The 15,408-nt window shown below is 39.3% G+C and overlaps 1 protein-coding gene across 1 annotated transcript; it reads right to left on the minus strand.

Annotated features, from left to right (window-relative positions):
• Positions 1-1,493: 1,493 nt before the first annotated feature.
• On the minus strand, positions 1,494-13,107 carry pfkma (phosphofructokinase, muscle a). The gene is made up of 22 exons (XM_074644492.1): positions 12,943-13,107; positions 11,927-12,000; positions 11,239-11,316; positions 9,601-9,790; positions 8,621-8,786; positions 8,314-8,358; positions 7,762-7,870; positions 7,565-7,660; positions 7,385-7,477; positions 7,163-7,288; positions 6,988-7,052; positions 4,806-4,869; positions 4,557-4,703; positions 3,796-3,866; positions 3,613-3,700; positions 3,358-3,510; positions 3,116-3,280; positions 2,967-3,028; positions 2,367-2,478; positions 2,174-2,273; positions 1,934-2,039; positions 1,494-1,839 (listed from the first exon to the last, which is right to left on the minus strand). Exons 1-22 carry the CDS (start codon positions 13,031-13,033, stop codon positions 1,698-1,700), a joined length of 2,343 nt encoding a protein of 780 aa, XP_074500593.1. The 5' UTR covers positions 13,034-13,107; the 3' UTR covers positions 1,494-1,697.
• Positions 13,108-15,408: the final 2,301 nt, after the last annotated feature.

Below are 15,408 nucleotides of genomic sequence, written 5' to 3' on the forward strand. Positions count from 1 at the left end.
TTTATTATAAAGTTGAATTATAAAAAGATAAATTCATGCCAGCTGGCACTATAAGCCAAATATACTTAGACTATTCTGTATACTTGTCAGTATAAGTATACTTAGACTATTCTGTATACTTGTCAGTATAAGCCAAGTATACAAGCGCTTTGAGTGGTCGGAAGACTAGAAAAGCGCTATATAAGACCAAGTCCATTTACCATTTACTTAGACTATTCTGTATACTTGTCAGTATGAGCCAAGTATACTTAGATTTTTCGCTATATTTGTCAGTATAAGTATATTTATACTTTTCTGTATACTTGTCAGTATAAGTATACTTAGACTATTCTGTATACTTGTCAGTATAAGCCAAGTATACTAAGTTTTATTCTACTATTCTCTATACTTGTCAGTATGAGCCAAGTATACTTAGACTATTCTGTATACTTGTCAGTATAAGCCAAGTATACTTAGACTTTTAATTTCCTGATTTCAAACCACATTTGTATGAAACAAAAGGAATGCAATATACATCTTCACACAATGACTTTTCCCCTTATAGGCCCAAACACCCTTCAAGTCAGTTTTGATCATTTAGGTACTCCTGTTCTTGTATTGTGTTGTATAATGTATTTAGGCTAATTATGTCTCAGTATAATGCATCTATATTCCCTTTTAGGGCAGCAGGTATCTTCAGTTTGAGTTAATGCTCACAAAGGGTGTTCAGTGATTACCAGAAGGCTTAATTAATGGTCGCTTGTTTAGCATCAAAAGAAAAAGGAGAGCTGTGATGTAATCACTTCTTCACCCCACTCTAGATGTAATCAGGATCAGCTGATGAGTCACTGAAAACACTTCAGTTAATCCAAAGATAAGTAAGTCACACAGTATTACACTGACGATTAAATACATCTTATTGGGTTATTGGTTTGGTAGATAAAAATGGCTCCACTATTAATGCTCCCTTCAAAATAAAGAAAACATGTTTATAAATGATGAATCCAGTATTATGATTCAGTGAATATATACCTACAGGCAGTGTACTGTTTGATGTGTGACATCTGGACTTGCTGTGAATCTGTTAACATATCCAGACGTCCTACAACATGGATGACTGAACATCTTCACAGACATGTTACATATGTAATTTGGTAAAGTAATCAGAAACTTCTACTAAAACTAAAAACATCTAATCTTTATGTGCCGGCAATTTAGAGATAATTTTCTTAGAAATGATGACAAATATATTAAATGAGGTATTTGAACCTAAAATATGCCTAAAGGAGATCTTTAAATAAGATTCGTCATATCATGTCACATAGATTACATTACATTATGTCCTAAACTCCGCAGCCTGTTCAAAACCTTTATTTTGTGAGAAGTCAATCAGCATTTTCACGGTACATGTACTAGGATATTGTATGCAAATTAACATGATTTTTATTTGAATTGTCCAGTTATCAGAAACAATTCACATTGTGATCCATTAGACATAATAGACAAACAATTAAAACATTTTAAAATAAATCTTTAATCAGTTTCTTGATATCTGATTCACTGAGGGGTTTGAGAGTTTGAGAGCTACAGAGCATCACTGCAGATTGAGCCTGCTACCTTGACATCAACGATAAGACAGGGCATGTGGACAGGTAGCGGGACTAGAAAAAATACTTTGTAATGGAACAGAAAAATTGCCTCGCTCTGTTCTTGGAAGTCTATTTTGCGAGAGGACTCCTCTTCTTGAACACGTGCTCCATGTCGGCGTGTTCGGATGTGTCCAGTTGGATGTCGTACTTGGCCAGGATCTTCATGATGGGCCTGATCTTCAGCCACCACTGTGTCTTAGGGATGCGGTGCCTGTAGCAAACAGAGGAGGGCTGTTATTCACCATATACTCAACCTTAAACATGTCTCGTAGTACAGCAGACTATATGGAAAACATGCATCTTACTCGAGATCTGTGTCTCCCTTCAGTTCAGTAAGAGGCTGGAAGGTGAGCGCCCTCTTCTTCATGCCCAGCACGCAGGCAGAGTCCGGTGTGTTGGCAAAGATACGACCTAAAGGACACAGGAAGTGAAACAGTTCAATTGACATGCCATGTAATGATCATTACTACATCAAACACCAACAAACAGAGTATTATTAACTCTATATATACATGTGTGTGTGTGTGTGTGTGAGGCCCACGTACCGTGCCTATAGCACTCCTTGAGTTTCTCAGTCAGCCACAGAACAGTCTTGGCGCCCATCTTTGTACCAAAGTTCCTGTCGAAGGGCGTTGGGGTGCCACCCTGTAGTCGATAAAGGACAGACGGGTGCATCATCGATCACATTGTAATATAACAAAAAACGAGAACAAAATCTGTTTCGACGCATGAACGGACCTGCTGCATGTGTCCGAGGACGTTCTTACGGCAGTCGAAGACGCCTTTGCCCTCCTCTGAGTACAGGTTGAAGATGAAGTCAGTGGTGTAGTTGGCATTAGAGTTCTCATTCCTACAGTAGGATGAAAAGTGACAGTTGAACAGTTGACGTAATAGCGGTGCAATGGTTCAACAAGTGGTTTGGTTTGTATTGCGGTTTTTGGGTCATGGTTTGGGTTTGTTTTGCACATTGAGAAGAAAAACAGAACCATTTCTAATGTGTTTGAACTCCAAAATATATAAATAGATTGATTGATAGTAATGATTGATAACACAGATTTTTATACATGAAATGAGGCAGCCTAGGCCTACTTAATGTGAAGTAGGCCTATATTCAGATAATTGCCTCTTCTGTGCTTCTGGCACCGCATCAAATAATTAGCAGGCCTCTTTTTAATAGTGGTGCAACGGTTCAACAAGAGCGGTTTGGTTTGTATATCAATGAAAAGTTAGTTTTTTTACGGTATGGTTTTAACTGATTTAAATGCACACATTGCTTACTTCACCCAGACTACTGGTAACACAATTCATATGTATTGCAAATCAGGTTCAGAAACCTACCTGAGGATCAAACCTCTCTTCACGGTTGTCTTCATCTTCTCCAGAAGATGCTGTACGTTCACCTGTTAGTCCACAGATCACAATCAGGACACATCTAAAAGGTGCAGAAACTCTTGCAGCTGGATAAACAGGTCCTGTCATCAGCTCACCTCCAGGTCTTTAATGCTGAATTTTTCCTCGTAGATGTAGGCGGCGTCAGCCCCAGCAGCCAAACCGGCCATGGTGGCCAAGTAGCCGCAGTAGCCACCCATCGTTTCTACGATGAAGACACGACGCTTGGTCCCCGCTGCAGACTGTTTGATTCTGTCACAGGTCTGCAGAAAATAAGAGAAATTAATTTAGCTGGTTTTTTTTGTATATATGTGTGTATATCTGCTGTTGAGGCACTGACAGCGGTGATGGTGTTGAGGGCGGTGTCGGCGCCAATGCTGAATTCAGAGCCAGGGACGTTGTTGGAGACAGTGGCGGGAATAACCACCATGGGAATGCACATCTCCTCATATTTCTCTCTGGCTTGAACCATCTCCAGGCCTCCCACGTAGGCCTGTAGTGGGGGGGAGAAGATGAAGAGTCATTTGATCAGCCAACGCTGACACGACTTCTGGTTTTAAAAAGGAGAAGAATTTCTTTCACGTCTTTTTTTTACCTCAAATCCACCGATGATCACCAAAGCGTGGATGTTGAACTTGGCGATATTCTGGCTGATTTCCTCCAAAAATTTACTTGGCAGAGTTCTTTGGGAAACAAATTATACAGAGAAAAGTGTTGTAGTGTTATGACAAATGCTGAACCACTGAAAAAAAACAAAGAATACCAACTTATGTTTTACCTCTTGGTGCCCAACATTGATCCTCCTCTTCCAGTCCAGCCAGTCACTGTAGTCCAGGTGATGGGCTCAATCTGCAATGAGGAAAAATTACCAATTTAATATGATAATAATAAAATAACATGGACAACTATTTGGAAACAAAGATAAATAACACAAAAATTGATTTACAATACATATATTAGGGCTGCAACAATTATTTTCATTGTCGATTAATCTGTTGATTATTTTCTTGATTAATCGATTAGTTGTTTGGTCTATAAAATGTCAGAAAATGGTAAAAACTGTTGATCAGTGTTTCCCAAAGTCCAAGATGACGTCCTCAAATGTGTTGTTTTGTCCAAAACTCAAAGATATTCAGTTTACTATCATAGAGGAGTAAAGAAACCAGTAAAAAATTACTCAAGCCAATTAATTGATGATCAAAATAGTTGGCAATTCATTTAATAGTTGATAACTAATCAATTAATTGTTGCATCTCTAATATATATAGAAATAAATTGTCTTGTAGGGTTTTTTATTTAGAGAATGTTATTTTAAATTAGTAAAAAGAAAACAAAAATAGAGAACAAACTGTGTTATTAGTATAACCTGACCAGAGTACCATTAATGTATGACAGCCTTTTATGTTTAATTTACTTAGTTTTTAACTATGTTTTGACACTATGGGTACAGTAGCATGCATTCTACTTAACTCTGTCTACAAAGTTCAACAAATTATAACAAAAGGAGGTCTGGAGCAAAGAAGGGAAGTGTACACGTACCTGTCCGTGAGCCAGACCATCAAATCCGTCATGGATAGCCAACATGTTGTGACCTTGGATGATTCCCATCCTGACCGCTGACCGGACGGCGGCGTTCATACCAGCACAGGGAGCACCGATGTTCATGATGGCAACGTTGATGTTGCTCTGGTCAGTAAGAGAGAGAGATGTTGGTGTAAACAATCAAGTCATGAATTTAATTTCTCATAAAGAATAATCTTTATTAAGGATGTTAAGAGTCTACCTTACCTTAGTATCTGGGGGGTTGATGTGAGCCAGCAGCTTGTAGGTGTTCCAGTTGTTCTCAAAGCTCCTGCATGTCATAAATAACGTTGAGTGTTAGTAGTTCGGAGCAATAAACTCCTTTATTTTCTTTTTTTAAATGTGTTTTATTGGTATTTAGTTCTACAGACAAGTTAAATGCAAACAACATTTTGTGTTTTACAAACAAAAGAGCACAAAAGGACAAAAAATTAATAAATGATTGCATTAAGGGATAACATTTATGTTTTTTTTTTTAAATCATTTTACTTTTTGTTCTATTCCTTTCTGTATTTTATGTACTTTATTCCATGTTTGAACTTTAGCCAGTATATTTTCTCTGTTCAATGCATTGAGACTGAGCCAATATGAAGCCTGGAGTGTGCCACCAACATTATTTTGCATATCTAATTTTAATCAATTAATAAATCAATCAAATTAAAAAATATATATATTATAAATAAATTAAAAATAAATCTAAATGATGCATGATAAAGCCCCCAAATAAAAAGGTAATTTAATTTGCCAGGTAATAATTCTGTTTCTGTTCTTCAAATTATGAATCAATAAAATGTTTAAATGATGGATCAATTTAATTGTTCATTACGGTTACACTCTTCTACATTTAAAGGAACAGTGTGTAACATTTTGGGGGATCTATTAGCAGAAATGGAATATAATATTCATAACTATGTTTTCATTAGTGTTTAATCACCTGAAATTAGGAATCGTTGTGTTTTTGTTAGTAAGTAAGTAAGTAAGACTTTATTTATATAGCACATTTCATACAGGAGTTGCAGTTCAAAGTGCTTTACATAAAATAAATTTTAAAAAAAACAAGCAGCAAGAGCAGTGCATGGAGTCAACAAAATCATGATAAAAATAATAAAACATTTTAGAACAGTAGAAATAGTAAAATATAAATAGTGCAGGATAAAATTCGTAGTGCAAGTTACAGAGAAAATGCGCTGGTAAAAAGATAGGTTTTAAGATGTCTTTTAAAAATGTCTAGCGTGTTTGCTTCCCTAATGTTTATGGGTAGTGCGTTCCATAATTTTGGGGCATAGTTGACAAAGGCCGCATCACCAATCTTCTTACGACTGCTTCTGGTGACCTCTAATAGACCTGCATCTGATGATCGCAGTGTTCTCGCTGGTGTGTAGTTTGTAAGGGAGTTAGCAATGTAGCTAGGTCCTTGTCCATTTAGTGCTTTGTATGTGAGGAGGAGGACCTTGAAGTCAATTCTGAAAGTAACAGGTAGCCAGTGTAAAGTAGCTAGGACAGGACTGATGTGTTCTCTCCTCTTAGTTTTTGTTAATAATCTAGCTGCAGAGTTTTGAATGAGCTGGAGTCTTCCAGTGGTTTTCTTGGGGAGACCAGCGAAGAGTGCATTACAGTAGTCCAACCGGCTGGATATGAAAGCATGAATTAGCTTCTCAGCATCATTTTGTTTTATGAATGATCGTACCTTCGCTATGTTCCTGAGGTGAAAGAAAGCTGTTTTGGTCACTTTGTTAATATGGGAGTTGAAATTCAAATCTGCGTCCAGGATGACACCGAGACTTGTCACCTCAGGTTTAAGCCAGGCGGTTAAACCTCCGAGATTCGTGGTTAGCATCTCTCTTTTAGATTTGGGGCCGATAAGTAGAACTTCTGTTTTGTCCTCATTTAATTTGAGAAAGTTATTGTTCATCCATTTGTTTATTGCCAACAAGCAGTTTGTAATGGAATTTATGGCTGCCGCATCATTAGGTTCAGCTGATATATACAATTGTGTGTCATCCGCGTAGCTATGGAAATCAATATTATGTTCTCTAATGATGTCACCAAGTGGTAACATATAAAGAGAAAAGAGTGATGGACCTAAGCAGCTCCCTTGTGCAACCCCGTAGCAGTTTTCATGTTTCTTAGACATATGGTCTCCTAGGCTAACATAAAACTTCCTTCCTCTGATATATGTTTTGATCCAGTTCAGTACACTATCAGTGAGCCCAATAAGCTTTTCAAGTCTATTGATTAGGATGTCGTGATCAATGGTTAGCTTAGAATGAGCCCTTCATATCTACATAGATCCTCTTGCTGAGGAGTATTCAGTTGGTTGCAATCTGCAACCACACCACTAGATGCCACTAAATGTTACACACAGGTCCTTTAAGAGGAAAATACTTACTTTCCTCTGAGCTTGATGGCGTCCTCAAATCTGCCCTCAGCCATGGCGGTGGTCACATCTTTGGTCTGTAGCAAAGAGAGCGACAGAGAGTCTTTACTGTAATGTCAATGCACATCCTCCAAAAACAAGTAGAGAAACACCCTGAGAGAGTACAGTAATAAATATTTTCACGTACCACTTGCACACACTCCATGAGCGGCAGTCTGACCGCCTGGTTCCCGGACAGGCTGACCACACAGGCAGGAGTTTCTGGAGTGGCCTCCAGCAGCGCCATCACCGCCTCCACACCCATCCTGCTGCCCTGGACGACACACACACAGTCAAATCATTAGGTGTGTGTGTGTGTGTGTGAGGTGTTCACTGTCCTTTATATTTGTTGTGTTATTGAGACATCTACCAGGATTCTGTCGAAGGCGGAGGGCGTTCCTCCTCTCTGCACGTGTCCAAGAGTAGTTGTGCGAGTATCAAAACCGAGTCTGTCAGTCACCAGCTGGAGACAAATAAAAATCCATCCGTTAGTGGTTTATGTTGTCTGTGCAACATGGAATAATACTTTACATTAGTATGAAGGGCTTGCCTTCTTGATCTGGTCAGATGTAATTGGTTTGCCATTTCTGGCAATCGCACCCTCCGCCAAAATGATCACATTCAGACGACAACCTCTGGCCCTTTGCTAAAAAAAAGCACAATCAGAGGAAATAAAGATGTACTTGTGCATTCTTACATATGTTGTAGTGTTTACACTGGAAAGTGTCCTAATACAGACACACATACGTCCGTCAGCCTCCTGCACAGGTGGTTCTCCCAGTCGTCATCTGGTGGCATCTCAGGAATGAACACCCAGTCTGCACCGCAGGCCAGAGCCGACACCAGGGCCAGGTACCTGGAGACACACAAGATAAACCCATGTAACAGCAATGTCTGTACAGAATTCAGGCATAAGTATACTTTATTTTGAGAGCACCTTGCATCCTGGTTGAATTACAGTAAAGTGATGTAATTTTCTGAACTTAGACCGTTCTATCTTCTTTTTTTTTATCCATTTGGTCATTATATCCACATTACTGATGATTATTTATCAAAAATCTCAGTGTAAATATTTTGTAAAAGCACCAATAGTCAACCCTATAATATCATTATCGAGGTATTTGGTCAAAAAATATTGTGATATTTGATTTTCTCCATATCGCCCAGCCTTAAAACAGATGAAAATGTATTCTACTTTGAACCAGTGATGTTGTATGTTCACTACATATAAACACAGACGTGTCCTTGTCAATACACACACACACACACCCTAATGGAGCAAGCACACAAGGTACTGACCCACAGTGTCTGCCCATCACTTCCAGGATAAACGTCCTCTGGTGGCTGTGGATCAACAGAGAGCATTTTGTACACATAAGAAAAGAGGAATTGTAAAGAATATTTTGTACAAGATTTAAAAAACAAAACAATACACATTCTCACTTCTTCATACACTCAAAGTGGCAGTTATCTACTTGTCCTGGCGCAGCATTGTGTTACTGTGCATCAGAATAATTCATACTTCACGTCTCCTGTTCTTTCCTGCTGCTATGATCTAATTTAGATGAATATTAAAGAGAATCTCAGGGTCACAGTGATGTCTGACCTCTGTGCGGTCGTGGTGATGGCGTCCACCACCTCGATGATGCGGTGCAGGGCGGAGTCGGTGCCGATGGTCATGTCGGTGCCACAGAAGTCGTTGTCGATGGAGCCCACCATGCCCACGATGTTCAGGTGGGAAGATTTCTTGGCTTCTGCTTCTGTAATCTTATCTGCAGAAAAATGTAATAAAACAGAGATTGAAAACCATGAAAAGAAACGTAATCACTTCATTTACTCACAGCTATCGCTGGTTTTTGGAGAAATTGTATTATTACTGAAGTGTGTTTTATTATTACCTCCCCTCACACACATCTAATTTAGGCTTTTTAGGAAAATAATTGTATCTATGTGCGCATGGTTTATAGATTTGTTCCTTTCAAAACAATTGGTCCCAAAAAAAAACTAATTACATCAACTGTGATTTACTGTTGTAAAGCAATAAAACATATTTGTGTATAATCACCTGAAACTAAGAATTGTTGTGTTTTTAGCTTAGAATGAGCCGTTCATATCTACATAGGGAGCGGGTCCTCTTCACGGAGTCCGCTATATGTTGCTCCACCATATTTCTACAGTAGCCCAGAACGGACAAACCAAACACTGGCTCTAGAGAGAGCCTTTCACGTTTTTACCTTACCTGAAGGCCACCGTAGTTCTCCGACACGCTTGTGAAACTGCGGTAACGTGAGCCGCAGAGTGCAAAAACCGTGGTACCGCCAGCCGCCGTCTGACTTCCGTTGCTTCTAAAGTAGTGTTATTACGGTAAAGATGGCCTCTGAGGGAGGCGAACAGCGTTACCACAGTGTTGCACCTCCAGCTAACGTTACAGCAGTCTTAGAAAGGGAGCGGAGAGGTACTCAGTTGGTTGCAATCTGCAGCCACTTCACTAGATGCTGCCAAATCCTGCACACTGTACCTTTCATGCATCTACTTTTTCCTCAGGACTCATTATTATTCTCACAGCCACTACGTTTGTCTCTTTACCAGCCTGGATGAGTTCACTGAGGAACCCGCTCCAGTCAGTCCTGAACTGGTTGGCTCCGGTCAGACTGCCGTCTCCTCCGATCACACACAGGTTGGTGATGCCGAGCTTCACCAGGTTACAGGCTGCCTTCAAACGACCTTCTTTGGTGCGGAAGTCTTTGCAGCGGGCGCTGCCGATGACGGTACCTCCCTGACACGAGAAGAGGAGAAGATACTGATGCACAAGAATGTAATAATGCAGTGATTGCTGAAATTTAACCCCACAGTATTTTCCACAACGGTCAACCTTTAAACATTAAACTCTGTGGAGGGATGAGCACATTGTGGAATTAGACTCATTAAGATGCCTTGAAGTCACATCAAGGGAGGTTGCATCACACTTTGAGTAAATAGGGAAGGCACTTCAGAAGTGATATCCCTAAAATTGACCTTGGCCCGTTCCCAATCCGTTGCTCACTTTCACACACATCATAAATCTAAGCTTGTAATTACCTCTCCACCTGCCAGGCCTCTTTAATTAGACAACAGAGATGAGTAAAAGAAGTGAACGAATACAGTATTATTGCATCTCCATCATCCTTCGGTTACAGGGCCGAGGCAGTCATTTAATATCATCACTCAAAAATCGCTTTTCTCGTGTTGTCAGCGCTTGTGAGGAGGAAGCTCTTGGTTTCAAGTGGAGAAGGTGTGTTAAAGGTTAAAGGATCAGTTCACTCAAATTACAAAAATTACATCTTCTCTCTTACTTCTAGTCCAGCTGGGCCGGTTCACTCCTATCTGGGTTATAGACATCCGCCTGCAGCTGCCACGCAGATATAACGGAGGTGAGGTGAATTTTATGCATTGAAAAATTACAGTAGCGGTTCTGTGGGTCTGCTCTAGGCACAATGATGCTTTTGGTTCAGTTCAAAAGTGTCCCAGTCACTCTGCATAATCCACAGATCTCCTCACTGTCAACAGGTTTTGTCAGAGCCACTTTCAACCCAATAAATAGTTATCCAGATTAACCCGGGACACTTTTTATGGAAAGACAAATTGCTGCTGAACTTTTTAACTCTAACTTTTCAGCGCTTTGTGAGGATCACCTACTGTACATCGTATTGGTGTGGCAGCAGAAATCTCAAGATGAATATCGCCAAACCTGAAGAAATTAAACCAAAACTATTATGTGATAGGCTGTCTGAGAAAGTCCTTTAACTTAATTCAACTCACTAAAGATCTTACCCCCAGACTGAACCCCCCTTCATTCTCTCTTTTTAATATTTTCTCTCTTTCTCTTTCTGTCTTTCAATCTGTTTTGTCTTGTTTTTTTCATTGACAGGGAACGTTAGTGTGCTGTGTAAGAGGTGGAGGGAGGGTACTTTGGGTATTGAAAAATAAATAAAAGACGAGGAATATAAGAATTATGCCTTAAATGCTTCCTTTGTAATACCGCAGACTGTTTTGTAATAGTAAAATTATATCAAGGAATAAGATGTAATGATGTTAAACCGGTGTTCCCCAAGGAAGAAATGAAAACAAAACAAAAATGAATACAAAACTATCTGCCTGCCTGGAAACAAGTAACGGTAAATTACACTTTTTCTGGGGGTTGAACTGACCCTTTAAAAAGTGTTTACTCGGCTGCACATCACTCACCAGCTGAAGCATCATGGACACACTCTCCCATGTGGCGGGGCGAATGTTTTCTCCTCCATCCACCAGACCCTGGTAGCCCTGCAGAAACACGTTAACAAACACTGTGGTTCAGTAAAGATGAAGACTGGTTTAATGCTGCACTGCCACAAAATGCTCTTTTCTTTCATAACTTTTATAATACACAAATCTATCACAGGCTTAAAGGGGACCTATTATGCTCATTTTCAGGTTTATACTTGTATTTTGGGTTTCTACAAGAACATGTTTATGCTTTAAAGTTCAAAAAACACCTGAAAAGACCACTCTGTTGTGATTGGTCAGCCAAACCAAACTCTTCGGACTCCGCTCCAGCTCCGCTCTAACTAGCTGAGGGTGTGCCAAACTAGCCGCTAGGCAGGTATTATGCAAATGTGTTACTTGGTGACATCACCACATTATAGAAGAAATGGTGGGACTTCAAGCAAGGCGTTTCAGGCAGTTTAGGAGCAGAGTTTCTGTGGGGAAGTAACTCCCTCTGGCATAGACTTTGGGCTTTGTAACTTTGCAGACATTTTACATGCACAAAAAACTATATAACACACTAAAGGAAAGGGAAAAAGCACAATAGGTCCTCTTAAAGAATCCCTGTCTTGTATTTATTTGCAATATCATATGTTGTGTGTACTGTAGCCTGTTTTCAGCATCGTACCTCATGAACAAAGAAGACTTTGGCTCCGGTGTAGAGACCAACTCTGACTGTGGCTCTCACAGCGGCGTTCATACCTGAGACACGAAAATGACACATGATGACTGAGGTCACATTGTAGAACAATGTCAGACACTTCCTGTCAGATATCAGCTTAAGACTTAACCTTTAAGTGACCTGTACGTTGGCACCAGATGAGACGAAAATAGCCGTATGGAAAGGAGAGTTTATGGGAGTGTATGTCTTGTGTACCATCGGATGTCCAGTACAGTAAAGGCCACAGTGTGAGCTTGTGTTGTGGCAGGATGGCATGTTGCAGCTCTTGTTTCATCAGACAGCAGCTGTGGATGGGGGGGGGCGTTACTCTCCTCCATACCAGAAAAAGGTCAACGCCACTAAAATTAGCCGCAAAGACGTGAAATAAGGGAACGCTTTGGGCAGATAACACAAAGTGTTGGAGTCAGGTTTGGAGAGAGGGAACGCACAAGAACATGAGATGAATATGTGACATCGTCCAGTTGAACTTGAGTTGATGTCGTCATTTTATACAGGAGAAGAATGCCAGCTTTTAAGTTTAACAAAGGAAAACACAGTCTGAATGGATGATATCTTAACGAACTCTCAATCTACACAGTTTACTTTGTCTGTCACTTGTAAGGACATTCGAAGCTTTGCTGGATGTACATCAAACACTGGTGGTGTTGTAAATCTGAGAGGCAATCTTCTCATCATCCATCATCAATCAACCGACAGCTGGCCGTCTGTGCCACACGTACGTCTTGGAAAAATGTCGCTTGCCCTTTCTGTTCTTCGGCTCCTGAACTTCAGATGTCATGCAGATCATTAACATGATACTTGATTGGCTCCCGTACGATTAAAGGCTCCCACAGCTGGTTGGGTTTCAGTGTTGCGTGTCAGACACATCAGCAGGGAAGCTGACAGATTTTACCCCTCCCTCTGACTCTGATTTTGTGTTGTTCAAAATAAAGCTGTGATAAAGCAGAAGATCCTCTGCTTACCTTGGGCGTCTCCTCCTGACGTCAGCACGGCGATGGAGCGTCCGATCCCCATCTTTGAGGGGTCCATGGTTGGATGGAGATCCTTGGACATGTTTCCAGACAGGTGGACACGACGAAGAGGAAAGAAAAGGAGAAAGAACAGAGCTGCTCTTCCTTCACTCTCTGCTCCTCAGGGGCGGTACGAGTGACAGCAGAGGCTTTATAGTCCACTGTTGGCCGAGCCTCCTCCCACTGACACGCTCCACCACTCACTTATTACTAAATATACTCCGTCAGGCTCAGTGACCACCTGCAGCGGACAGTTACACACGGGGAAACACAATGGCACATCTGAAAGGAAACAGTTTGAATGCATTTCAGATTAGTTCTTTCCACTTAATACGTACAAAGAAACAAAATAATGAAAAGTATTTAGACATTTTTGGGGTTTATTTTGTCACTGCTACACATGAAATTAGAGCCAAGAAGAACAGCTCCAGCTCAGGACGACTCCTGAACTCAAACGATGTGTCAATTATCAATTAGTCGATCAACAAAAATCAATAAATTTGATAATCTTGTAATCAAATGATGTAAAAAAAACATTTTAAATTGGATATTTTTGGGCCGTTTGTCACAACATAAGCTATTTGAATTAGTCTCTTTGGTCTCTGAGCTGTTCTTTCATTATGTTTGACATTTATTAGCCTAAATAAAAACCTGTCAGTATCAAGCTGATTCAGCAACAGGGTGTATTTCACATGTACTTTACTGTATCCAAAGTAATTGAGTAATTTGACATTGAAAATACTTTTAATAGATGTATATTATGCGTCTATTTGACTGTAGATGTTTAGTTTAGATTAAAGGTATTCAAGGTGAAAAGTGAAAGTTTAGTAGATGTCTAGATTAGGCATTGTTTCAAACTGTAAATCTGTGTATGTGATAAAAAAAATAAACTTATACTCTTAATGCGGGGGTGTGCTGTCCTTATGTTAAATATTTATAAGTTTTTATGCATTTTTAAAATATGTAATGATGTTTCAAAATCTAAAACCGGGCTATATTTAGCCAATAAATCCTGTGGTCTATATCAGAGCTAAAGCATAGAGGCAATGTTGAAAAGCCGTCTATTGCTCATACTGTCTTCTCTCTAAACAGGATACTGTGTCCCATGACTGTGACCGCTGATATGTGCACATTGTAAAGACTTGAACTCTACATCTGGCCCAGAGGCACTCTGGAGAATGCAGGACAACCTGCTATATCTTGTTTCATGTAATAAAGATGCTCTTTTTTCCACGTCTTTAATGTTGAGGAGTTTATGTGAGCGATGACAGCATTACATAAGACTTCAGGAAAAAAAACCTGCCTGAAGTTCTTATGAGAAACATAATCAGGCAAAAGATAAAAATAGCAGTCAAATTCAAAGCCGAAGGGGCCAATATATATATATATAATTTATATCTGATTTTGGAATTCAACTAATGATTAGTTTCATTATCGTCATCTTCCAGATACATAAAAAAACAATTATTTTATCTTCAGACATTTATTCATATTAAACAAGGCAAAAAAAAGGATTTCTATTTATCTTATTGTTTTATATCAAGACATCAATTTTTTTTAAATCAAATTTAGAGGTCCACAGTTATGGAATTCACTGAATATGCCACTGAAATCGTAAACTTCCCTGCCAGCTTTTAGGACAGAGTTGAAGAAATTTCTTGAACCTCATCTTGAACCTCATGGTAAGATGCTTCTGTTGGTTGTACATATCTACTTACTCTAGATTTGTTTTGTTTTTCTCTTATTTTTTCCTTTTCTTTTACTACTGATTATACTTGCTTAGGAGTTTTGTGTATATACAGTAAATATTCTTTGTGCTATGTGTTCTTTGTTTGTTCATTTGTTTGTTTTGTTTCCCTTTTGATGAGTAATAGTGTCATTTTTAAAATGTGTTCATATAGGGGAGGACTCTGAATAAGCCTTTCAGGCTTCCTTCCTCTGCTGCACTGGAATTACTGTTTTTCCTATTGTATGTATTTTGTATCCAAATAATTGTGCAAATAAACTAAACATAGTAGTATAAACAGTGGAACAAAATTGAATTAACAATGATTCAAAAGAGAGAAGATCATCAAATCCTGATATTTGAGAGACTTGAATCAACAAATATTTGATATTTCCCTCATAAATTAATTAAATGATTACTTGATTATCAACCGATGAATTGTTTCAGCACTAAACCTGACTATTAGATTCTAGTATGAAGCTCCAAAAACAGTGAATCCTACATTTCCCATAATGCAACCATTATCATAATGCCCACATCTCTCACTCACTCCATGCAGACAGTTTGTAACTTTAGAAAAAGCTCCTCCAGAACTTAAGACATTTTTTTATACAACTGTGGGATTTATACAAATAAGTGGGACGCTCCTTTAAATAATTTCAAGAGCTGAAAGAAAAATGGCCAGACATTAA

This window comes from Sebastes fasciatus, chromosome 8 (genome assembly GCF_043250625.1).
Source record: "Sebastes fasciatus isolate fSebFas1 chromosome 8, fSebFas1.pri, whole genome shotgun sequence".
Classification (NCBI taxonomy): Eukaryota; Metazoa; Chordata; class Actinopteri; order Perciformes; family Sebastidae; genus Sebastes; species Sebastes fasciatus.